The 26,469-nt window shown below is 39.3% G+C and overlaps 1 protein-coding gene across 1 annotated transcript in view; it reads left to right on the top strand.

Annotated features, from left to right (window-relative positions):
• The window catches only part of DAAM1 (dishevelled associated activator of morphogenesis 1), a 91,734-nt gene that overhangs the window by 5,570 nt on the left and 59,695 nt on the right, over positions 1–26,469 (top strand). Inside the window, 3 exon segments of the mRNA XM_075192421.1 lie at positions 10,784–11,003; positions 19,096–19,185; positions 26,280–26,351. Of these exon segments, the coding sequence (XP_075048522.1) occupies positions 10,821–11,003; positions 19,096–19,185; positions 26,280–26,351 (345 nt within the window). The 5' untranslated portion in view covers positions 10,784–10,820.

The following is a 26,469-nucleotide window of genomic DNA, read 5'->3' as shown; positions in this document are numbered from 1 at the left end:
CTTTATCCTTCACACAGGAGATAATGAGAATGCTGTAATGGGCCTTGTGTTTTATTGGGAAATGGAGCTATTAATAAAGTTGCTAATTGCGTGTTAAATGCAGGAAAAGCAACAGGAATCAGTGTCTTTGAATCCCCGCGGAGCTGCTACAGTTTATCATCTTAGGATATTTGTGTCCTCCACAGAAACACACAGCGGAGGCAGCGATATTAATGAGAAATGCTTATTTTGTCCTGATTTTTGTTTGTATGAATTGTCATTGAAGGCTGTGCCATTGCTATCTCTTAGCAGCCCTCTAATCTTTCACCACCTTTCAATAGAAAGTACAATAGAAGCACCAGTTTATTGTAGGGTTAAGGTTATAACTAAAGTTAAAGCCAATACGTTACTAAAGCTAGGTACACACTACAGAGTTTTTGTCCAATAATCGGCTCAACCAGCTGACATACGACCACTCGTTCAAAAGTCGGGTCAGTGTATGTAGTGACACTATGGTCGAAAGTGTGCCCAAATGGACGATTGTCGCCTCATTTGGTTGGTCGTACCGTTTAATATTTCCGTTCCAATCTTGTTTCCATTGTGTAGTGTGTGTAAACTTCCGACCGATGAGTACGAAATTACAGTCATTGCTCACGACAACATGGCTGTAAAAAGTCGCTAAAGGGACGTCCGTTCCTCCCTTTATCTTCTAAAACAAGGCTAGTGTGTATGCAGTCCATGGACCGAGCTATCGGACCATCGATCGCATGTAAAATCGCTCGGCATAAAAAGTTGGTGGAAAATTCTGTAGTGTGTACCTAGCTTAAACCATTTTTGGTGGCTGCCAAGGACATTGTACCTAGCTGAATGATTTGTCTGACCACTGAAACTTCCACAATTCTTGAGATGGAGATAACAAAACTTTGTATAGTTCAGTCTCCCATTGTACATTTCAAAATGAGTGTAGATAGGCGGAATAATTGGTATTGGAATCCCAGCTAGGTAGACAATGTACTTAAAGAATTACTATGGGTAGCTAAGTTTTGGGGGTTATTTCCATTTGAATTTGAACAGACTGACCAATCATTGCACAGCGTGGGTTGCAAAACAATAATTGAGGACACTATTTATATTTAAAAAGTATAGAACATAATTTTTATTATGTTGGTGGTGTTCCTGTACGGATAACACCAGTAAAAGCATTAATGGACTATGGGGAGTTATTGATTAGGAAATAAACTTCCACTCTGAGCGTATTTTAGATGAACCTACAGTAGTGTATGAGAAGTCCTAGCTTGTATATCCAGCACAGAAATTGATCAGTATCGATTTGGGCAGCAATAGACATTTACTTTAATTGATCTGTCCTGGCTAATAAATATTAAATTGTTTTTGTTACAAGGAATTTTCCTTCCATATAACACTTAATGGACTTTGGTCGGAGGCGTTGGCAGCTATTACCAGATGTCAGTCTGTAATAAGTGATCTGTGTATATCTCTCCCGTACTGAATGAAGAGCTCTCCACAGTAATTGACAGTGAGACCTTTGTTGAGGGAAGTGAGGACACCTGAGCTTAAGTGACTTCTATGAGGAAGATGCACTAAACCAACAATTAGTTTAATAAGGATTAGTGTTATAGACTGTCCAGAGGAAAGTGTAACACTAAATATAGGAAACAGTAATGGATTACACAATAACCTGGCATTATTACTATGACATCAAACAGTTTTAGGGCTAGATTTACTAAGCTGCGGGTTTGAAAAAGTGGGGATGTTGCCTATAGCAACCATTCAGATTCTAGCTTTCATTTATATAGTACCTTCTACAAAATGACAGCTAGAATCTGATCGGTTGCTATAGGCAACATCCCCACTTTTTCAAACCCGCTGCTTAGTAAATCTAGCCCTTAGTCTGCATTTAATTTTCAACATTCTCCTTTGATGACTTATTATAAATGTATAAAATTGTGTGTGTGATGGTGTAACAATACACAAGCAATGTATAATATATGCATCAACTTCTATAAATGTCTCTGCACAGTGGGTTCACTTCAGAATATTTTTAGGAAAACTGGTCTATTATAAGGTTGTGATTTCTTTCATCTTTATAAAAGCACTTGGGCTATAGCCTTGTGCTTTTATATAGTTACAGAACTCCTCTGATATCTAATATCCTTATAATTTTGCATTAGGGAATGTACTATCCCATATGTAACAGCAGTAGTTTGGGGTACAGGGCACGCAGTATTTTTATCAACTTTATTTGTTAGTTAGCAGATGGGAGATGTAGACATTCTGAATGTGTAACTTCCTTTGTCGATTGGAACTACTCAGTTTTCAGTAGAATTCACCATATAACTTTGCTCTGGGCTAGGCTGTACAAGTTGCTATTGAGAGAGAGTCTGTAGGTAATCTCTGTTCCACTTTTAATAAATGTTTTTGGGTTTGTTTTTTTATTTTGTTTTTTTTTTAATACATGCTCATGTTTAGTAACAATATTATAACCTGATATTTGCAGGCATGGTTGCATTTATATAGCGCCACTAATTCTGCAGCGCTGTACAGAGAACTCGCTCACATCAGTCCCTGCCCCATTGGAGCTTACAGTCTAACACACACAATTCAGTAACACACACACATACAGAGAGAGAGAGACTATGGTCAATTTTGATAGCAGCCAATTAACCTACCCATATGTTTTTGGAGTGTGGGAGGAAACCGGAGCACCCGGAGGAAACCCACGCAAACACGGGGAGAACATACAAACTCCTCACAGATAAGATATTATGAGCTGTATAGCTATAGTCAGAGACTAGTTTTGATGCGGTCAGACACCGTTAACAATCCAGCTCCTGATTACAAAAAACAAAATGCTGAAATGATTTTTTCTTAGTCTAACGATGGTAACACCGATATATAATGCATGGGCTGTGATCCATTATTTAAGCAGCACTTTCTCATAGGCACTGTCTAGTTGTAGTCTTAGACCTAGTGCAGTAAAATGATTATATTATGTAAAAAAATCTGCAGGCAACGTAGAGCTTGTGCAGAGAACATTACTATTAACTTTAGTAAAATAAGAATGTGTAATAAAGTAATTCCTACAAAAATAAAGTTTTGTTTGGTTCAGCGCAAGCTGAGTGTAGTCAAAGGACTTTGGGTATTCTTAATGCTATCACTTTCCAGTCTATCCTCAAGTGGATATAATGGTAGACTGTGACATTACTTTTAAATAATATATCACTGTTCATGTATTGTTAATGCGTTGTTCCATTCTGGTTAGGGTGAGTTGCAGGTCTGCAGGTTTTTAAGTTCACAATCATGGGTGTGTAGCATAGACTGAAAGCTAGGAACATGGAAAGTGTATTAGTACTACACCTTTCAGTAGATCACATTCTGCATATTGAGTTTAATTCTGAACCTTAGATTGACTGACTAATGATAAAACTCATTCTCTCTACACCAGAGCTTCATAACCTGTGGTCACGAGCAGAACGTGGGATCTCAGTAGGAAGTGGTGTTCCCTGGTTGTCCGATATGTTGTACATTGTATTGAAAATGACACTTTTGGGGTCTTAGTAGAAGAGCACTTGGGGTCCCATTTAAAAAAAAAGTTGGATAACACTGGTTAAGGCTGCACTACCACTGAGGAAAATATTTTACTAACGTGCCCCGTACCCCAAGGCGGAGCCCCGGAGGTTGGTGTGAGCGGGGAGTCCAATCACAAGCCGCAATTAAGGGAAATATTTTCCATTTAAAACAGGCTGCACAACTTGTGCTGTTCTCAGTGATGTGGAACTACATTCCCCATCAGGGCATGCTGGAACCTGCACCACCACAGCATCTGAAGAGCCACAGGCTGGCTTAAAGCACTTTAACTTGTCAGTAATTAAAGTGTAAACCTATTTCATATGCAAGTACAGATCATATCTCTGTATTGCATGTGTCTGTTAAAGCTCAGTAAAACTTAGTGGCTTATGGTGTTCTTTCCACCTTGCAAGGTTTCATGTTTGCAATTAATATAAGTTTAAGTGGCCATATTTAGTTGTACTACTGATATCAATTAAAGTATTTCTAAACAAGAGGAAAATTTCAGCACACTAAATGGCAATAATAAAAGCACAAAACCTTGCTTAAAAGTGCTAGGCAAAGCCCCCAAACTCGGTATATAATATTTCTAGAATTTTTCACTCCATTATAGTGGCAATCGCACAATAAACAACTGTTAGATTAGTTATCGCATTACAGTTTTCACGATCATGTTTTATCATACCAAAGCACATTGTATCATTTGATTTTTTTATAACCGAACTAAAAATCTCTCTAAACGATGGAACGATGTCGGGCAAATTCTGCAGTGTGTATGCAGTCACTACCAGCAGTGTAGGCAGATCTCCATAGCGTTTAGAGTCACAATCTTTTCAGCCGATGGTTATGACAGATGAAGAGCACAGATCTGAAGGTAAATCGTGTTAAACATGTATAATGTGTACACATGAATCGGCATGCTGAGGAGGACTTTTTTTTTCAGTCGTTGGTAAAATTGTTAAAGAAATCGCACATCGGATGAAATTTTCTGTAGTGTGTACCCAGCTTTACATATGGGGAAAGTACATAGTGATAGGCGTTCTGAGACATTCATATGCTAATTAGATCCTGCCTGCCTGAGATTAGGTAGAAACTGATCAGCAGTTGTTGTCTTCTTTCAAAATTAGACTAATGCTACAGCTCTGTGCTCTGGCCAATGAAAAAATGTGGTAGTGTTTGATCTTGGGACATAATCCTGTAGAATATTAAAAAAATATAAATATATAGAAAAAAATAACAGAAAAGTTTATCACGCATTACTGTTTCTCCCTTTTCACTGCTGCTCTCTGATGTGCAGCCAAAAGTAATGTTTGATGTCAGACTAATGCAACATGTAGATTAGTGGATGCTTTTATTGCGTTGTATCCACACCAGGGTAGCGCAGCCTTCGGGTCTCCAGCTGTTGAAGAACCACCTTTTCACTGGCTTACTGAGCGTCAAGAGGGGGTGTATCTGAAAGAGTTGGAATGCAGAAGGTTCAAAATGCTTATGCACATATAGAAATGCAAAAGCGATTGTACGCAGGTGAAAATACTTTTTATCACCACAAAATCTCTGACTTATCCACTGGCGTTGCGCTTGTATGAGAGATACAAACACAACCCATGTCAGCACTATGTGCTATATCAAGTTCAAGAGATTCAATTAATCTGTAGTAATGCATGATCAAAGGAGTCCTTGGGACTCCCTCCTTGTGATTATGCATAACTAGAGATTAATTAAATGTCTACTGATGTGAGGAGAGAAAAAAATAAAAATCAAATCAACAATTCAAATAAGATTCATTCATGTCAATGGTCTATTCACTTCAATTGCATATTCATTTTCATGGAGTGTCTACACGTAGGACAAAATCCATTTAAATGAATGGGCCATTGGCATGAATAGGCACGGTGGCTAAGTGGTTAGCACTTCTGTCTTACAGCACTGGGGTTATGAGTTCAATTCCCGACCATGGCCTTATCTGTGAGGAGTTTGTATGTTCTCACCGTTTTTGCGTGGGTTTCCTCCGGGTGCTCCGGTTTCCTCCCACGCTCCAAAAATATACTGGTAGGTTAATTGGCTGCTAACAAATAGAACCAGGTCTGTGTGTCTCTGTGTATGTTTGTGTGTGTGTGTGTATTAGGAAATTTAGACTGTAAGCCCCAAAAGGGCAGGGACTGATCTGAGTGAGTTCTCTGTACAGCGCTGCGGAATAAGTGGCGCTATATAAATAAATGGTGGTGGTAATATAGCACAATGCTGATGCTGTAGAGAAGCTTGGTCCATTTTGACAGCGTTCGGCAACATTGTAGCGTACATAGCAATCAGTTTACCATCCTAAATCAAGCAGATGTTAATAGACTTGATAAGATGGAAAATCTGGTTGTTTAGCTACGGCGCATGTGTGGCTTCACAAATCTAGTTGTTATGCTCAATCAGCGGTAAACGGAGTGTGGAAAAAATAACCAGATCTGTTCTATCTTTAGACCACACATTCATGTGGTGGCAGTTTTTAGGCCTCTGTGTCAAGATTATCATATGCAATAACAAGGTTAGAACACTTTAGTTTTCAATAATGTTTGGATTCTGCAAAACGCCTAGATATGTGTCTGAGAGTTCACATTCCTTCAGTCAAGTAAGCTCTAGCTCATAATAATAAAAGCAAATATGCAAATCATTAATCAAGGTGCACTATGCCCACAAGACTTGTACTTTTAATTTTTGTTTTACTTTATCCTCTGGATAATGTACAACCTAGTGTAAAGTATGAAGATATTACAAGTTATCGAGGGGTTCCATGACGTGGGCACAGAACTCTTGAGGTGACTTATACCCCTGTTCACACTGCCTAAAAGACCTGGGTTATTGCCGAGGAGAGCCCCGACAACCTTTTTGGAGGGTTTTTCCCGGGTCCGACTCGGGTAGCCGCTAGTGTGAACGGTGAGATCCGGGTCTCACCGAACACCATTGTAAAGTTAAATAAAAAAAAAACGTCATCACAAGAGGAGCCAATCAGAGCTCCTTTTGTGATGTTGCCATGGAGACCTGGGCAGGTTCATGTTCAGTGTGAACACGGTCTACCCAGGTATTTGCCTGGGTGTCCTGCACTGTCCCCCGGCAATATCCCGAGTTCATATACCTGGGATATTGCCGGGGTGGCAACCTGAAAGTGGTATTAGTGATCTGTAGCCCAGTTCTTTCTCATAACATTGCTTCAGATGTACTAGGATCCAGTGATGTTGCTGAGGGAACCATTTGTATATTGCAAAATAATTAAATGGATATACAGCCCCCTATCCTGATGACTGAAAGAGTTAAACAGGCTGCTGCTGGCTTGTGTTAAGCTGTCATCCCAATTGTTAGTGTTGCAAGTTATTCATGTTAGACAAATGCCTTCAAGCCAATTTTCAGAGTAACAAGAGAAAGATGTCCCCATTTCATTAACAATGGAAAAAATGACATCCTGCATCCTTTAGTAATTAAACTTCTTGTAATGTTAGATGATTAAACAACTGTTAAAAGCAGGAGAATTCACCATGAAAAAGCATCTGGATTCGTATTAACAATCCTCCTCTGACATTTCAAATGTATTTCATGTTTATTTGCATACTGGTATCTACGGACCAAACAAATTGGCTTTCTGTTTTGCTAGTTGTGTTCCTCTGGGGAGGATTTAGTTCAGCTTATGTTCTTGTTTGTCACCTATATTACAGTATGGACATAATTTTGGTAGGCAATAATTGTGTGTTTAACTGTGTTTTTGAATATATTTCTGTAGTTCTTTACAGTTAATAGGCAAATATATGTTTAGTTGAGCTTTATAAATTGGAATACTGATTATAAATGGACTTAAGGGTGGTATGGTTGAGGGTGTACAAATCCTCAGGCAACTCTTGTTAATGTATACTATAGTTTGTGTAATGGAGTTAGCCATTTTGTGCCTTGTGTCTCAGCGATGTCACTAGTTCCTAGTGAATTGCATTCTCATGACTATGGGTTGTGCCTGTACAATGGCTGCCTCCCCTGTGTAGGCGATGGGTACTTTTGTGAAGCTGGAAGTGTTAATTTTTTATGTTTCCTGTTTGCAGCTGAATATTACAGGGAATGGACATTATTTACTGTATAAATGATGCATTTAATCTTTTTAGCTAGCCATTAAACCCAAATGTTTACAAAAAGCTGTAATTTATCATAAATATGTTTAAAAATTCAAACACTTTGACAGCATTTTACTTGAAATGTATCTAGTTTTATTAATACACACCTTTGTAATCATTCATATATAGCTCAGAATGGCATCTTTCAGTTCTTTTCTAGTAACATTTGTTACTATAAATCAGGGGTACTCTGCCTCTTTTTTTTTTTTTTTTTTTGGTCTGGTCCAAGTTATGTCTGAATCTTCACAACAAATTATTTAATATTTTTTTTAATTATGTTGCTATATACTACAAATTAAATGTTATTTTGATTCCTTTAGTGATGGGAGAGGCCCTAATCCATTAGTACTGCCCACTAACCATCAGACCCCCACCCCACTTTAAAACAACTGCAGCTACAATCTGTGAGGAGATTGGCACGGTGGCTTAGTGGTTAGCACTTCTGCCTCACAGCGCTGGGGTCATGAGTTCAATTCCCGACCATGGCCTTATCTGTGTGGAGTTTGTATGTTCTCCCTGTGTTTGCGTGGGTTTCCTCCATGTGTTCCGGTTTCCTCCCACACTCCAAAAACCTACTAGTAGGTTCATTGGCTGCTATAAAAATTGACCCTAGTGTGTCTCTCTCTGTCTCTCTCTCTGTCTCTCCTGTAAGCTCCAATGGGGCAAGGACTCATCAGAGTTCTAAGTGCAGCGCTGCGGAATCAGTGGCGCTATAAAAATAAATGATGATTGGGTAAAAGAGAAGGAGCCACATGGGGACGTGCTGGCCCCTCCCACTTTCATCCCCACATGACATACCTGGTGGCAGGTTTATTTTCTTATATTTTTCTTCTGTCCCACCTCCCTGCTCTACAACACACATTGACACAAGTAATTACACTGAACAGCTCCCGCTGTTGATCGGGGGTCCTGGTGATTTTGGAGGGCTCCTCTGCTGATCTCTGGCCCCCTTTATCTTACACTGCATAGTCTCCCTCTTTACATTCTCCTGACACAAAGCGGCTGTGATCTGGTTGATAGAGCCATTTGTCGGCTTGCTGGCTTTTAATAAACCTTTGAGCCTCCCTGGGACACTTCCAACCCGAGTAAGCGGAGGTAACATTTAGTAGGCTTGGTAAGAGAACGGAGAGGGGTATCTCCATGCATGTACACCGTGCTTCCTGATTGGCTGCAGGAGCTTCAAATAAGGTTATCCCAAAAAAATGGCACCAGATTTGCCTGCGCATATTAGTTTTGAAGCCAGATTTGACTTTGCCAATTTAAGGGGGTCTATTTATTAATAACTGACAATAGGGCTAATTTTCTATGGACACTTATTTCAGCCATAGAAAATCACCCATTGCCATCATTTATCTATAAACTCTGGCAGAGTTAATGCTTTATTGGTGTTGAGCTAAAACTTGCGACCACTTGGAAGTTATACTTCACGTCATGAGAGATCACTTTGATTTTTATACAAAGGGAGAGAACCCTCAGTTGTGTTGTGACCATTCTGGTTGGGAAGATAAAATGGGTTCAGACATTTCGGAGACTTGACACAATCATGAAGGATTGATAGGCTGATGTCTGATAGTATGAGTCAGTAATATTTGTGTGTGTTACTATTTGTCATCTCTTATATAATATAAGTCTACTTGCAAATAGGCTTTAACTGCCTAATGTTTATGAATGTACCACCTGTTGGATTACTTTATCAGTTAACAGCCAGAAAAGAACACCTGCCATTTACCTGTGTGATAATGTGTCTCTTCACTCTATTACTCTCCTCCCATCTGTTTGCATTCATTATAAAACTGTTTATATAACGGTTGTTGTCAGTGTGTTAATAATTCACTGTCTATATTAATGAAAGAGCATTTCCAGATTCTATAGATCATGCGCTAAGCCCGGTTCTGGCCTTATTTGACATTCATTATGAAGTTGCGACATCCCCGGTACATATCACTTAGTTCTATTGTGATTTATATTGGAGTGGTAGAGCCCAAGAGTAGTTGCTGGAAGAATTATTTGGCATATCTATCTGTCTGGAACGTTCCACGTGCAAATTCGGATAAATTAAACCAAAACCCTGATCTGCAGTCTGCCCAAGCAGTACCTGGTTCTCACCCCACCGCGTCCCTTTACGTGAGCATGCCAGCACGTTACTGAACAACCACCGCGATCCTCAGCTTCACAGCTATATACCTCTGAATGTTCCTGTCTTGGATCACAATTCTCTGTCCCTCTTTATTTCTGAATGCCCCCCTTTTTTAAGCCTGATGATCTTTGCTGACATGAACTAATTTTCTTGGACGGTATTTTGTTTAGGGACCTCTTAAAGCCATTTCTATATTTTGCATGGGCATTATCTAAGGAGATTTTACTGAGGATACCGACCAGTGCCGGATTAACCATAGGGCTAACTGGGCTACAGCCCAGGGGCCTATGGCATCCAGGGGGCCCTTGAAAGTGCTCAGCAGTATTGATCGGTCGGGGACGGCGCGATCAGTGCTGCTGAGCACTTTCCGTGCAGTCCTTCTCCGGCGCGCTGTAGTCTCCTTACTGAAGAGATCTCGTGAGTCTCGCTCTCACGAGATCTCCTCAGTAAAGAGTGTACAGCGCGCCGGAGAAGGAGGTATGTGGTGGGGGGCGCGGGCAGCTCGGATCACGGGGGGGGGGGGCACGGGCAGCTCAGATCACGGGAGGGGGGTCCCCACGGGGGAATGGAGGCCCCCTTAGCCCAGGGGCCTCCATTCCCTTAATCCGGCCCTGATACCGACTCCACTAAATCAAAGTTTCTTGAACTAAAAAGCCAACTCCTATCACTCACAAATACTGCTTAATAGTGCAAATCTGCCCTAAAGTCATAGCAACAAAATCAGCAATTGGCTGTTATATGTTAATTGCATGTTGGACCATTTAAAGCAAATATCTGTTAAATTTGCACCTTTGGAGTAATGTTTGTAAATTACATTCAGTGCATCATATCATACGGCCAACTCATTGATGTATCTAATGTGTGCTTATTTTATTTATATTAATATTGTAAAGCTACCCTACAATTGTTAACATATACATATACTTTTATTTTTCTCTAGGATTTCTTAGGTAGAAGTGAATTCTAGACTCTCGGCCATGGCTCCGAGGAAGAGGAGCAACCGTGGGATCTCCTTCATCTTCTGCTGTTTTCGGAGCAATGACCATCCGGAGATCACGTATCGGTTACGAAATGACAGCAATTTTGCTCTGCAGACAATGGAGCCAGCCCTGCCTGTCCCTCCCATTGAGGAACTTGATGCCATGTTTGCAGAGTTGGTGGTAAGTTGCCTTGGCACCATAGAAGAATAATGTTAAAATACTATAGACTAAAGCCTTGTTTGCATTACATTCTCTGTGAAGTATGACATAATATGCTGGCATCATATAAATAAAGATTAATAAGAATGATAAATGTAGCAGTGTCGTTTAGGTTTTGTCATCAGAAAGAGCTTGTATGTTAAACTGCGTAGCTTCCAACTTGATGTCATTAAAACAATGATATCATAATCTGTTTGGAATATCGGAGAGCCTTGGTGGGTTGGTTATAATTCACCGTCAGTAACAGCACTGGTTGAAATGTAGCATGATAGCTTGGTATTTGTGAACGCATATGGATCACCTGAAGCAGCAGTATGGATATGTGGATTAGATGCGGCCCTCAAACTCTTTTTCTTGCCATGAGTCTTACAGTAAACTTTACCAGCCTATACTACATGATACGGTTATTAAATAACTTCCCAGCTAAAAGAAAAAGTCTCCAATTTTAGATAAAATGTAGCGATAAATGAAATAATGACTTTGAACAGGATATTTGTTGAAAAATGTAGTTGGATGGAATTGTTTCCTTCCCTCACAAGCCATAAATTACACTTCTTGCAGCTTTTAGCTCAGAGGTAAATAAAAGGCTTTGAGTAGGTCAAAAAGCTTAACTAGCAAAGCATAAATTGCATATACAGTAAAATAGACAGATTTCTTTCTAATCTCTTCTGTTACATAGTAGTTAGTCAGTAGATTAAAGTGTTCAGGGATACAGTCTTTAAAGAGAAACTTTACACATTTGGTTTATGTCCAGAGTAAAGAGCTGTATTTATTATGCATATACCAGGTTGGCACATAGACCATTGTATCCTAAGCCAGGATCTGTTCAGTAGATAAGTCTGTCTTATACAAGCTGAATGTTTGGAATTGATTCAGAGAGGCTGAGCACTTGGTTTACACTTCCTTCTCCAGAACGAGTGTCCTGGTGCTGCATCCTGTAACACAACACAGTCATATAACAAACAGAGAGGTCTTCCCTATTTGCATGGTAGAAAAAGAAAACCGCTTTAAAGTGTTGTGTCGTGTAGACTGATATGCTCCAGTGTTTGGTTAACATTTACATGCTTCTTATTTGCCTTTACAGTTTATTTTTAGCATGTGATGTAAGTGATTTGGATGTGTACTTGTGAATTGGTGACTGTTCATGTATTTGGGGAGGGGAGAAGGCAACAAGTGATATGAGGGTGTGAGCAGGATAGAGCAAGACAGTGATCCTGTAATAAATTTCCATTACCTCTGCAGTGTGACGTAGTGGAAGATTTTCTCTTCATGTGAAGATCCCATTTACACGCGTATACTGTGGGTCACAATGGTTTTTGTACATACAGCGCTGTACATACACTTTACTTTGAGAGTTCCAATCAGTATTTTTTAGTATAGAAGGGAATTTCATAGCAAAAGTTAAGCTAGGTATATACTACAGGTTTTCCCCCGCGATCACACGATAAACGACTGTTGGGTCCAATATGGCATTAATATGTGTACGTTCCCACTATTGTGTTTTATCGTTCCAAAGCACATCGTATTGTTTGAATTTATAAACGGACTAAAAATCTCTAAACGATGGAACAATGTCGTTCCAATCAGAGGCGGACCTAGCGAGCTGTGGGCCCCGGTGCAGGGAAGTGGAAAGGAGGGACCCGGGACCCACAGCCTGCTAGTTCCCCATGAAGCAGGCCCCGTTATCTCCATGGGCCCCGTTATCTCCATGGGCCCCGGTGCACCCCACCTGCTGCACCAATGGTAGTTCTGCCACTGGTTCCAGTTCTGCAGTGTGTATACACTCACGACCAGCAGTGTAGGCAGATCTCCATAGAGTTTACAGAGTCATAATGTTTTCAGCCGATGGTTATGACAGATGAAGAGCACAGATGTAAAGGGAAATCGTGTAAAATCGTGTGTGTACGCATGAATCAGCATGCTGACCGGGACTTTGTCCTTGGTAAATCGTTAAAGATATCGCATCTGGAGAAATTTCCTGTAGTGTGGCAGCTTTATTTGCATGGAGTTAAATAAAATGTAATAAAACTTTTGTTAACTTCCACATACAGTAGGCTGCATCCCTCACTCTAATGGGTCTGCCCTACAATCCGGTCTCATCTTCTAGCTCAGCTTGTTTTAAATAAGCAGTACAAGAGTCAAAATCACCTCTCCCCCAATGAACGTCCCGTTCACCTGGGCATCAATACCCACTTGACCTTGTCTTTTTTCAGGAGGCCTGGATCTGACGAACAAGCTACATTTTAATTCATTTAATAGTAATATTATTATTATTATTATTACGTTTTATATGGTACCAACATATTATGAAGTGCTGTACAGAGAATGATCAGTGATCAATCCAAGCAGCAAAAGAAGATTTGACTGCGTATGCGAGAGGTCAAACTGTGCAGTACGGATCATCAAGGGGTCTGATCCCAACGTTTGCTATGAACCTCCATGCAATCTGGACAGCAGATGACTGCACAGATATACAGAGGCTATCATGGGCAAACCGTGTTTCCTGAACAAACCCATAAAACCAGACTACAGTTTGATTTGCCATTGTCAGTCTGGGCAATATAACTCTAAAATACCATATATTGCCTGATGTAATTGCCGTGTGTGTGGCCAGTTTAATGTGCGACATGACTAATCTTCTATATGAAGCATAGTCTTAACGATTTAGATTATAAAAATACATTTTTATCTTGCGTTCTCTAAAGCAAAGAAAGAGTCGCCTTGCTGTAGTCCCACAAATGTAATCTTGTATAATATGTTCTCTAGATATTTGGATGTGTCATTGTGCATACTCATTCCTATATAGCATTCTTACTATTGGTAAATTTCATTAGATGTATTTTTATTTTCTTGTAATGTTATTCAGAAAGTCATAATTCCATACTTACAACTTAGCCCAGAATCTGAACCATCTATCACAACAGAGAAGATTGAAGTAGAAATTGTGATGCATAATTATATTTACACATTTCCTTTTAAAGGCATTTGCCCGTTAAATTAAAAAGGTTTCCTCTCGCTTTCCCCATAGTGGCTATTTGTATTTTATTTCTACTCTCCTGTCTGGCAATTCGGTGCTGATAAAGCAGTATACAGAGACTGTTTGCAGTCCGTGTCCCTCCTCCCGTCTGCATGGTAATGGATTTGACGGGTTTGCAGACCTGTGTTTGTTCTTTTCTCTCTAATAGACTGCAAAGTGCTATATGCAAAAGCAATTTATAGTGCAATATTTTTTTGCCAGTGGCAGCTTTGAGAAGCACTTACAGCTCTGAGGACTAGGGAGCAAGGAAATATCCATCAAGTAGCTGAAAATCCATTATGGATCTGTGACAACTATTATAAACTAGTTTACCTCCTTCCTACCCTTCAGTTGTTATTTCAATTTTGCCTTTGTGTGGACGGCCCCCTTAATTCTGTATGATGAGAATCTTCATATACATTCTCAAGCAAGGGCGTGGTGTCCCCAGTCAGTGCTGTGACTGAATTCTCAGAAATTAAGTTTAAAAAGGAGATGACCTGGAGGAGGAAGTGTTGATTGGAACTTCCTGTGAGCCGGCACTTTTTGAATGACCACAGCAGTGAATGAGTAAGGATGGAGGAAGCATAGAGATGTATGGGAGGAAGGAGACATTAAATCATACATCCTTTTCAGTATGCATTACACATTCATTGTCCAATGAAAAGCACAACACACTTGGGCCCACAAAGTGCATGTTGTAGGATGTTTGTAATGTCTGCACCCAGCTATAATTTATGAGGTAAACTGTTTATTCCACAATGCTGCTTGTCCTGTCTTTATTATACTTTTACTGCACTATAATTTTTGTTTAAAGTTAAACCAAACTCACAGAGGAGAACACATACAATATTTAAAAATCCCAAAAGCATTTGTGAGAGCATAAAATGAATATTTTATAATTGCTTACATCCGTTCTACAAGCTCAGCTTTCTCCGGCTGGGGACTTCCTTAATGACCACTGTAAGCAGTACTGTGCTCTGAATACCGAGAGGAAAACAATTGTATGATGATTATAAATATGGAGGTTTGCGATAAGAATAGTGGTTTACTCAAGAAATCGAACAAAAGTCGCTGTCGTTCAAGGGAAAGACATTGCAGCACTGCTTATTCGCCTATCTGTCATCGAAATATAAAAATATTTTTATAACTTTCATAGTTGATTAGTGAATCCTAATCCTGTATGCTCCCTGCTGGCACATTTTTCACAGAAGAAGCCGAATGTTTGTTGCATTCACCAAGCAATACGTTGTTTAGTTGAGAAAGAAAAGGTCTACAAATCATACATTGCCTCCCCCATTTAATATAGCATAAATTATGGGAACTTTTACTTATTTCTGGACATAAAGAGATTTTATATTGGATCAGCTTCCATCAAAGCAATTTAATGCTGCTCTTAAACCTTAGGCCATTCAAATGTTTTCTTTTAATAATTAAATGGCCCAGGGTATAAAGTTGCACTTGAGACGCTAACAAGCAGGACATTTGTCAACCTCCAGGTTTAATATGAACTGGTGAGGTTGGGTTGTATATAGATTTGTTTGAAGTTGATTTATATCTACCCTCTTGGCTTTAAAGGGCCGAATGATGGTGTTATTCTTACTTCAAAAAGGCAGCCTTGCACCCAAGCATCTGCTGTTAATTTATACGGCAATGAAAGACAAGCAGCTTTAGAACTTGGTGCAGGTAATCAAATATTAAGAGCAGTCTGTTTCATGTTTACCTGCCATGTGTGAGGGGAGGCATACAGCTGGGAAATTAAACGGCTTCAAAGATTTTGGGTGTTGATAGACTCTGCTGTTTTAAAACAAATGCATGAATAAAACACAAAATAGATCCTTTCAAGGTTTTTATAAGTGTACCGGTTACCTACACACACTGTGCATGGAGATTTTGTGGGATCAACCAATATTTATGATAATATGCCCTATCTAGTCACTGGGATCTCTGAGACGGCTATTTTTGAGCTGAACCATTGTTGAAGAGAGCACACCCTCATCACCCCACTGGGGGTGGTTTACAAACCGCGGAATACGCGGTCCCATGGCGCACTAATTTGTGTGCCTATTTTTCCATCTAGCATACGTCCCTTTAATACTTTTTGGAACTACACCCTTAAATACGATTTGCATGATCTTTTTGTTTGTCACTATGGAAATATGGAAATACACTTGTTGAGAACCGTTAATTTAGGACCACACCCTTCATTAATTTAGTTTGGTTTTTTTTCCACTTATTGCTCAGTCGATTTTCTTATTTATGTCTTAACTAATGAATAATGCATCCCCTTCAACTGTACCATTTGGCCAGTACAGTACCGCTTTTACAGTAACTGTACTGGGCATAACCTCCTGCATCGGTTTGTATTGGTTCGTAGGAGCTGTACTGCACCACATTCACTCCAGGCCCTCCCCCTGCAACTTGCTAAGGTACATGTCCCTTGTGGCTGTCAGCTGATTGGTAAATTCTGTCTCCTTTAATTTGACTCATTGGGAGCCAGTCTCAGATGTTGGCTCTCTGCGCAGTACTGATGTCACAGCTGGAGCTCTGTAATGGTTTCCCAACTGCAACCCAATCATCTTGCAGAGGCCTGGCACAGAAGAGACAGATCTGTATATGCTGGAGGGAGATTGTGGGGGAATAATTAAAGTGCTGGAGTAGTTTGGGAAGTGGAAACAATTTGGGATATGTTTTTTGCAGAAAACGATTTTGTGATTTAGAATGTGGGATGAGGGTTGGGAGAGACACGCCCCATTAATGGTGCAAGACACGCCTCCTCTGGCGATGCACCATTGTGCAAGCTAAGTATGGTATGTGTGTCTTTTTATTCAGGTGTGAAATTTTGCAGGGTCTGAGTTACAGGACATTGGGACTGTCTGTATTTCAAACCTGTCATACCATGAAAAGACGTGGCATATTTAGTCACGGATAGAGCTTAAGTCACACCAGCTGCCTTCGTGGAGGTTATAAGCAGAAAGTATTTCTGTGTGTACTTAGGCAGTGCAGGCACTGTGCGGAGATCTGATACCAAGATGTTTAAGGTGCAATGTATATTATAGTCTCGATAAAAGGAAATGTGTTCTGCCGTGCAACATTTGTTTCATATTTCATGGTACATTTAAAGAGCATTCCTCTTTGCCAAGTAAAAAGCCTGCTCGCAGCACACGTCTCTATAATATCAAAATGTTACTTATCTTAACAGCCTCCTGCCGGTGCGGTAAGGAATGCTGATTTTCTGCTTCTTGGGCTAACTTATACCTCCTACCCAGTGGTATCGAAATACATGCGTCTTATCTGTGTTTTATGGCTAGTACAGTGCATGTAAAGGGGGAGACATTAGAACCCATTGTTTCCAATATCCCCATATCTACACACGGTCATATTTGCATTTGGGAGCATGGCTTTTGTGTTGCTGTTTTTTGGATGTTGCCCACTGTTTTTTTGGGAGGGGGGGGGTTTGCATTGGAAACTATTGATCTCCCAGAACACCCAGAACACAAGTACAAGCTCTCATTAATTGCAACATGTTAAATATGATCACATGCCACTACTGTGCGAACTTGCATTGTTCAAATGGCGGGTGAGGATGTTTGTTTGGTTATTTTTTGGTGGGGAAGGGGGGTGTGTTTTCAACCTCCTTTTACAACAAAATCTAAAATGCATTACTCGACAGGCTTGCTTAGTCGGCCCAGGTATTGGATGAGAGAGAAGAGATTTTGTCGCTCTGAATTTGAACCTGGCTTTATCAACCACTGTTTATTTTGCATATCTTTATAGCTGGGCTGTTCAACTGGTCAAGTTTTCATTTTACCCACATTTTCTGTTAGTATCTATGCTTACTCCCATGTTTGAGCCCAAAATTACCATAGACCCTATAGAAATCCAATATGGATCAACTGGATTTTGATTCGCTGAACCCCATGCGATCCCATGGTGTATCTCTGGCCACTGAACAGATTCTGTCCTATATGACCTGTGGTGCTAAGCTAGACATTGGTCCAAACAACCTGATCAACCCCTGCGCAGAGAGCTCTAGGTGGTTTGAGGTGATCGTCCTGCCTTTAAATCTTAGTATGTATTTATTTTTTGCACTCTTCACTTCTTCTTGCTGTGTCATATAAATTTCTTATTGACAGGAATATGGTGTTTGTTTTTGTTTTTATTCAAATATATCCCTTTGGTGAATTCTTCCTAAGTGGTATTCAAGAATTATTGAAAACATGAATAAAAAAACACCACCAGCTATTTAATTGTTGTCTTCTACTGGGGTACGTACACGTACAGCCAGTATCCTAACTGCAATGTTATTGGAAATCCTCCTCGTAGTATATTTTAGCAAGTGTTTTGTTGTTGGTTTTTTTGCTTTAAACTTGTCTTCGCTTTCAGAATGTGCTCTTTAATTCACCATGTTGCCTAATAGTGAACCAGCAGTAGAGGTGTGTGTGTGTGTGTGTGTGACAGTGGAGCAGTGTAGGGCGAATGCCAACCTGAAGTTGCATTGCACCTCGTCCATTTTACGCCTCATTTATTACCTCTGTTGAAAGTAGTCATTTTGATAGCCTGCATCCTGGTCAGTAGTGGTTCAGCTATCAATTCTCTAGGTACTAATGACATTGAGGCATGAGTCTAAAAGTGCCTCATGGCTAATAAATTGATAGACTGCATTTCATGCCTCAATTATGTCACTAGTTCCTAGTAAATTGTCGGGATGCTTTTTTCTCATGAATACTGGCCCCAGCCCACAGAATGGCTGAATCCATTGTGTGCAATATTCATTATTTTGGCATTGGCAAATAACTCATATACTCATTCTAACACCTGCACATAATTGTTAATGGTTAAATAATGTTCTTATGACTAAAATGTTGCCATTTGTGGAAGCCCCTCTACCCCGATTAATGCTTTATTGGTATGTAGAACATTTCTAAGTGATAAGCTTTCTTAGATAAGAAATTGCTTGTATAACCTATAATGATGTCTGTGAATAGAATGAAGCCGGGTCAGTATATTAAACATAGGCTTTTTGTCTTGTGCTCCCAGGATGAACTGGACCTCTCAGACAAGCATAGAGAAGCCATGTTTGCCCTCCCAGCTGAGAAGAAATGGCAAATTTACTGCAGCAAGAAAAAGGTGAGCACAGCTTGTTCTCTTGAGCATTTACGTTCTATGATAAACATTTAACATTCTGAACTGGAAAATCCAGAACAGATCAAGTATGTCACATGTTATTGTCTCTGCTGTATAGTGTTGTGTCTATCTTTACAAGGTGTTTTTCCATGACAAATTTCCCAATTAGTATAAACACGTCTGTTTTGTGAATGCCCTCTAAAGGTAAGACAATGATAGGCTGCTACAATACTATTTTTTATTTTTTTTTGATTGGCCAAAAGTAAATATGCTTCCATAGTAGCTATGTGGAACATAAGAAAATATATAGTATATTATATAATCCAGGCATGGCAGATGAAGAAGAAACAAAAATGTAAGATTAATTTCTGTTTCAAACCATTATCCTACTTGTCTTGCATGTGAACTTATTAGGGATGCATTAAATTCAAGATTCTGCAGAATCCTAATGGTATTTAACAAAGTAAGGACGAAAGTGCATCTTGATTTCCACGTTATATCAATGTGCCGGGCATTCAGTATTGTCAGAAGCAAACACAACAAGTAACCTATTCTTATTTAGGAACAGCCTGTGCAATTGTATATGCAAAGTCTGGTTTGGATTCTGCTTGGTAGTCAACGGAGACTTTCTATAACAATATATGTATCCAGCCATGTCCTAACAAGGTTTGGATATATTCGCTTTGTTTTCATATAGAGATGTGTTTGACACCACAATGTAACGGGAGCCTGATATCTTTTGTGCTTTTGGAGGACTCTGCTACTTACACGAAACAACTCTGTATGTGACTCCGTGCCTATAGTCTTCCCCTCAAATCATGACACTGCCCCTTTCATATGCAGCTCCTTCCACAGGTCACTGCATTAATAATAGCACACGTATTTCCTGAAATATTCTGTGCTGCTGTGAGAATGCTGATTCATTTAGTTACAGGTTGTTCACACATTCATGGACAACCTACAGACATGACTGAGACGAAGCACAAAAAGGTCCAGTTTACTGAAGGACATAGAATTCCAGGCCTGACGCTGAAGGTCATACAACTTTTATAGAGATTGCTGTGTAAGCAGATACAATTAACTGCTTGGAACAGACACACTGGAGCAGTTTTAATATGCTTGTAAAAGCCACTCTCCCTTAATGAGGAGATGCAAAGTTTAGTTTCTTTTTTGCAAGGTGTAACCTACTGGAATTTTATTGAGTGTTACCACTAAATTAATACAAAGAAAATTGATGAACGGACTAAAATAACCCTCAATCTGTGCTCTGTAGACCAGCTAATGGGAGCCCATTCCATTGAAAGATGCTGGTTTATAATGCATGATTTTATGTTTCTGCCGTGGAAGAAAATCTCGGAGACTTGTGGTCGGGAATTGGCTCTTGGTTCCATATTTCAGTTGGGGGAGTTTTCACTTTTCATTTTCTTTCATCTCTGCTTGATAATGTCATTTGCATAATCCTTTCCTTGAAGGAAAGAACTGCATGACCACTTTTTAAATATATAGCAACTTCTGCACACTACAAAAGCTACTAATGTGATTTTTTTGTATATTATTAGGTACTTGGTTAGTACAAATGTTATGTTTTACATTAATTTGTATCTTGTTAGACATGCATGACATGTTTAAGCTAATCTAAAAACTGTAAGAAAATACAAAGTTTATGGGTTTGGTTTTTTTTTTTGCTACAGAAGTGTCGAAAAAATGGCTCAGTGGGTGTAAAGACTTCTATGCAAGGTTTTTTATGTTTGTTTTTTTGATTGAGTCTGCTACCTCTTTGTTAATATCTAACTTTGTTTTATTACTGTTTGTGTTCCCATTTGTAAAGCACTGCAAATTAATAATGTCTATTATTGTTTAATTATAAACGTTTTTTTCTTCCTGCCGGGTACTTGAACTCTGGGTTCTGTGTTGCTTGTCTGCTATCGAGACAATTATTCTTTTAACTGCAGATCTTGAGAGGCCATTCCCAGAGATTTCTAATTAATCATTGAGCTTCACTATAAGTGGCCAGTCAGAAGAAGCGTTGGGCTATTTAAACCCAGCAGCTTCCTGTTCCCCCTGACCTGATTATTGCGGATTGTACCTGCGATCACACCTTGATACTACTGTTGTTGTTAATGGTGTACCGAACCAACTCGTTCTTGACTCCATCTCTGCTTCATCAAATGTATGTTGACACAGACTTCTGAAACTAAGGTCCACTTCTGACTGCACTGACCTTGGCTTGTTACCGATTCCTTCTCCTCTGGCAACTGGACCACCTTGTAAATGACAGAATAAGCAGGCCTCAGCCATTGAGATTGCTGGTGTAGATTCTTCTTGTATTCCAGCAAGTTATTGCTTTGACTCAAAATCTGCTCCCCAGGTTCAGGATCTTACTGGCCTAATCCACACATGCACAGATCAATTTGCCAATTTACAACCACAGGTTCAAGCGTTGCATCTCCATTCTGCCTCTCCCGTAACATCTCAGGAAACCCATTTGTTACTGTCCACGGTTCATTAAAGATTGTGATTCATTCTTTCACACAAATTACTCTCTCTACATATCAGGAAGATAAGGATAAGCTGGCCACGATTTGTTCCCATTTATTGCTGCCAGTAATAATTCCAGTGAGTATATGACGATGCAATTTTGCGTAGAGTTTTCGAGAGACAACCTCATCCTGTCCTGTCCAAATCATCACCTGTGCTAATGGAGACTCTGGATGGTTCACCTCTGAACTGCAGACTGGTTACTCATGAACCGTAACTGCCGAAGTTGTCAACAGAGCCCAGTCACTGCAAAACCATCTGTGTTCATCCGGTCTCTTCCCCATAGTTCCTTGTTATCCTTGACATGTGACTCACAATCCCTTCATTGATTTGAAAACAAGGGCTTTGATTTTTCATCTCAGTATTACCACAACTACAGTCATCCTGAGATGCTCCCTGATGAGGTTGTGCTTATACAGGGTCTAACAAATGCAGACATTTAGAAACTGCTTCCTCAAGATCAGGAGTTTCTTATGATAGCCATCCAGAACAACAACTTTCTGACTTACCCTTATGATTTCCTGTCTCATATTTAGAGGCTTTGAAAAGTGACAAATAATGACATTCTAATTTTTTTGAATGCTTGCTGGACCTATGAACATTGATTTTTTTCATTCCAGAATTTCTAAGAATTAAGATACAGGAACTAGTGTCCCATTCCTTTTAGTGGCCTAAAGTTTATCAGTATGGCCTCTTCTGTTCCACAAAACAAAATTCTATAGGTGTGCTTTACAACCTTCCCTATACCTTCAAGATCTTGGTAGTCAATCGTCATAGATTTTATTGTTAAACTTCCTAATTCCAGCTTTTCTAGTAAATGTAGATCATCTTGCTAAGATAGCTCACCTTATTACAGAGTCCATTTGGCGATCCAAGAAGTGTTGTTTTTTTTTTCTCCATGACAACCCACATTAATTGGTTTCTGATCAAGGAATTCACTTTGCTTTAAAGTGCTGGAGAAGTTTTTGCTCAACATTAGGAAGAACCTTCAATTTAACTTCATACTTTTGCCTGCAATCTAACCGTGGAACTGAACACACCAACCAAAGTTTGTAACAATCACTCTGATGCTTAATTAGCTACAGGATGACTGGTTGGACATCTTTCTTACAGAATTTGCTTATTATATTTGTCAACGTAGTTTCACTTCTTTTTTTCCCACTATAAATTAAGGATTTTATCCAGCTTTCGTTTCTGGTGTTCCTGTTGACACTTCTATTCCAATCTTGCTAACAAACTTGCAACAGATTCAAGAGCTACTTTGTGGAAGAATTTCAGGCATGCTATAAAAAAGTGGCTGAAAGACACCTCCAAAATCTCTTTAATTATGATGCGAGTTTGGTTTTTCATAATGATTGTAAAATGAAAGATTCAGTATCGGGTCAAAAGTTGATGGGGTAATTTTGAGATCTCTGCTCAAATACAATTAGTTAATCCCTATAAAAAGAGTATCTTAAGTTCCTCCACCTCTTTTGATGACAAAGTATGATCTCCCTGAGCTTTCTTTCTATAACCAACATCTACTCAACCTTTTTAACTAAATTTACACCCTTAACTCCTACCTCATTGGCCTCGGCCGTAACCACCTGATTGGATATCACTTTATTTCTATTCTTCCCCCTAGTCTCCCTCTACTTATACCATTGTACCAATGTTCTTAACTCCTTTCATGATTTTTAAGTTAATTATTGAAAAGTTCCCTGGTCACTGGGCTTATTTACATTGAATATTTGTTATAAACATGTTTTTTCGTGTTATATTGTGTATCATCACTGTGTGACATCTGATACCTTTTAATAAATAGATTTAATCAACATTGGTGACTTAATTTAAATCTCCCTCATTCTGTAAACCTCCAGTTTCTCGCTTGGCTCTATTTAAGCCTTTTTGGGAGAATCCATTTCCTGGGTGCTCAATTCCTGCATCTGGTTCATTGAAGTTTGATGGAGAAGATTAGTATGTGGTGGAAAGAATTGTTGATTCAAGAATATTTCAAAATGGAGTACAGTGGCTGGTTATGGGGCAGCACGGTGGCTCAGTGGTTAGCATTTCTTCCTCACAGCACTGGGGTCATGAGTTTGATTCCTGACCATGGCCTTATCTGTGTGGAGTTTGTATGTTCTCCCAGTGTTTGCGTGGGTTTCCTCCGGATGCTCACCATGATGATGTCTATGGTTATGGACCAGAGGAGAGATCTTGGAATTCCTACACTGTTACTCTAACAAACCTGGACAAAGGTCATCTGGAGGATGTCAATTGAGAAGGGAAATATTGTGATGAACTAAATCTGCATTCTGTGCTACTAGTTCGTTGACTTGCTTGTCTGCCGCTGAGATAGTCATTCTTTGAACTGCTGTTTTTGAGAGACCATTCCATAGTTTTTTAATGAAGCAATTATCTTCACCTGTTGCTAAGTATCATCATCATCACCATTAATTTTATATAACGCATCCAATTCCGCAGCGCTGTACAGAGAATATTTGTCACTCACATTAGTCCCTGCCCCATTGGAGCTTACTCTAAATTCCCTAACATACACACAAACTAGGATTACTTTTGTCAGCAGCCAGCTAACCTATCAATATGTTTTTGAAGGAGTGTGGGAGGAAACCGGAGTACCCGGAAGAAAACCACCGCAAACACGGGTAGAACATACAAACTTCAGACAGATAAGGCCATGTACGGGAATCGAATTCATGACCCCAGTATTGTGAGACAGAAGTGCTAACCACTAAGCAGTAGCCAATCAGAGGACACACTGGGCTATTTATACATAGAAGGTTCCTCTTTTCCTTGCCTGATTATTGTAGTTTGTATCGGTGATCTCACTTTGCTGCATCTACTATTGTTACCTGTGGACTGAAACAGCTGAATTCTTTCCACTATTGGAACTGTGCTCCTTCTTCTCCAATTCATTATACAATTTGAACTAGTGAAATAAACTTTAATGCTCCTAGGATTGATCTGGGGTGCAGAATGTGAGAAATGTACAAGGATATAAAAACTTTAAAAGCAAGGTATTGTTTGACTCAGATCTCTTATGATCGCAAAATGTATATTGCGAACATTCCAAGTGTCATTCTGCAAAGTAACTGCAGCCACTGGCAATTATAGATTTGTTCTTGTTGAAGTTTTGATTTAATTTATACTTATGAGCTTCAAACTTAACAGAATCCAAATTAGTGAGGTCCAAGTTACTGATATACTGTTATGTTTACTTTACTAGTGACCGTAACGTCCCATTTTTACTGACTATCATCATAAGTGAACACAAATCATGCAATCTGTGGAAGTGCATTAATCAGTCACTGTGCAGATTTCAGCATTAAATTATGATAACTAACAGAGGAATCCCCTGAAATTTTTACTCTTAGATTAAAATCACACTTAGGGGTATATTTACTAAATTATGGGTTTGAAAAAGTGAAGATGTTGCCTATAGCAACCAATCAGATTCTAGCTGTCATTTTGTAGAATGTACTAAATAAATAACTAGAATCTGATTGGTTGCTATAGACATGCACCGTTCACTGGGACTTTTGGTGTCCTTGACAGCTGGAACGGTCCCATCCTTCACTCCTTACTCTCCACTTACTGCGCTGTTTATTAATTCAACTACACCCATAACCATAAGGTTTTGTGAGACCTTGGAGACACTGACATATGAACACATTTAATGGTGCATGTGAAAACCGATTCATTTTTATAACCCCCTCATTTTCATTAGTATTTTGTTTTAGTCTCTGAGCCAGTACAAAAATACATTTCTATAATCCAATATTTAGAGGTGCCTGCCCTTTATAAACCGTGTCTTGTGCCTTTTCCAGCAGACCATCACTCCAGTACAATGTGGGGACCATATTTCCCTCTTTCTAATAAATGCTGGATTTAAGAAGTAAACTTGGAGACTAACCTAATTACTCCTTTCTTTTCTTTTCCATTTCAAATGTAAACCATTTGTGACAACTCATTAAACCAGTATTCTTTGTTCTGTTTATGTTGCATGTCTTTCAAGGTCATCTTTTCATCTAAAAGCAACTTATTCGCCTGTGGTGTATAAATAGAAAACTACAATGCTGATTTAATTTGTCCAAAGTTTTCCCAAACAAGTTATTCTAGCTCTGAAAATATATATATATAGATTTTTTTTATGGTGTATGTTTGTTTTTTGTTTTTTTTTTAAGATAAAGTTTTGTTGCTTACTAATCAATTACTGGTTTTACTATGAAATTTAAAATCAGTGCTGTGACCATATGAATTCATGAGGATGTATACCAGGGATGGGCTACAAGTGGCCCAATTTGCCATGGTGTATTCATTCCTTTTATTATTATTTTGTAAGTAGCGAGTCTGCACGAATGGTTGTTGTTGGTAAATTCTTGTAAAAAATGCCTGTAAAAAGTATTTTCAAGTGTTTGACATACCTGGTAAGAGAGTGTGCACTGGGGATTATAAAGAAATGTAAGTAATGATAAAACATGCCTGCAATGCTATGCATTTATTAACAATTTTAGTACAGATTACTTCTTGTATTCATGGCTTTTGTCTTTCTTTCTTAGGATCAGGAGGAAAATAAAGGTGCTACCAGTTGGCCTGAATTCTACATTGATGAACTGAATTCTATGGCTGCTGTGAGTATTCCGTTGCTTTTAGAAATTTCCTGCACAGCCGACAGGTTGTAAGACTACAGTTTTCATCACAAACAGCAACTCCACCGGTGACCAGAGAGCATTCTGGGAGCTACTAGTT

This window comes from Mixophyes fleayi, chromosome 12 (assembly GCF_038048845.1).
Source record: "Mixophyes fleayi isolate aMixFle1 chromosome 12, aMixFle1.hap1, whole genome shotgun sequence".
Lineage (NCBI taxonomy): Eukaryota > Metazoa > Chordata > Amphibia > Anura > Limnodynastidae > Mixophyes > Mixophyes fleayi.
Note: the sequence above shows the minus strand (reverse complement) of the source record. Positions and strands in the feature narration are given on the sequence as shown.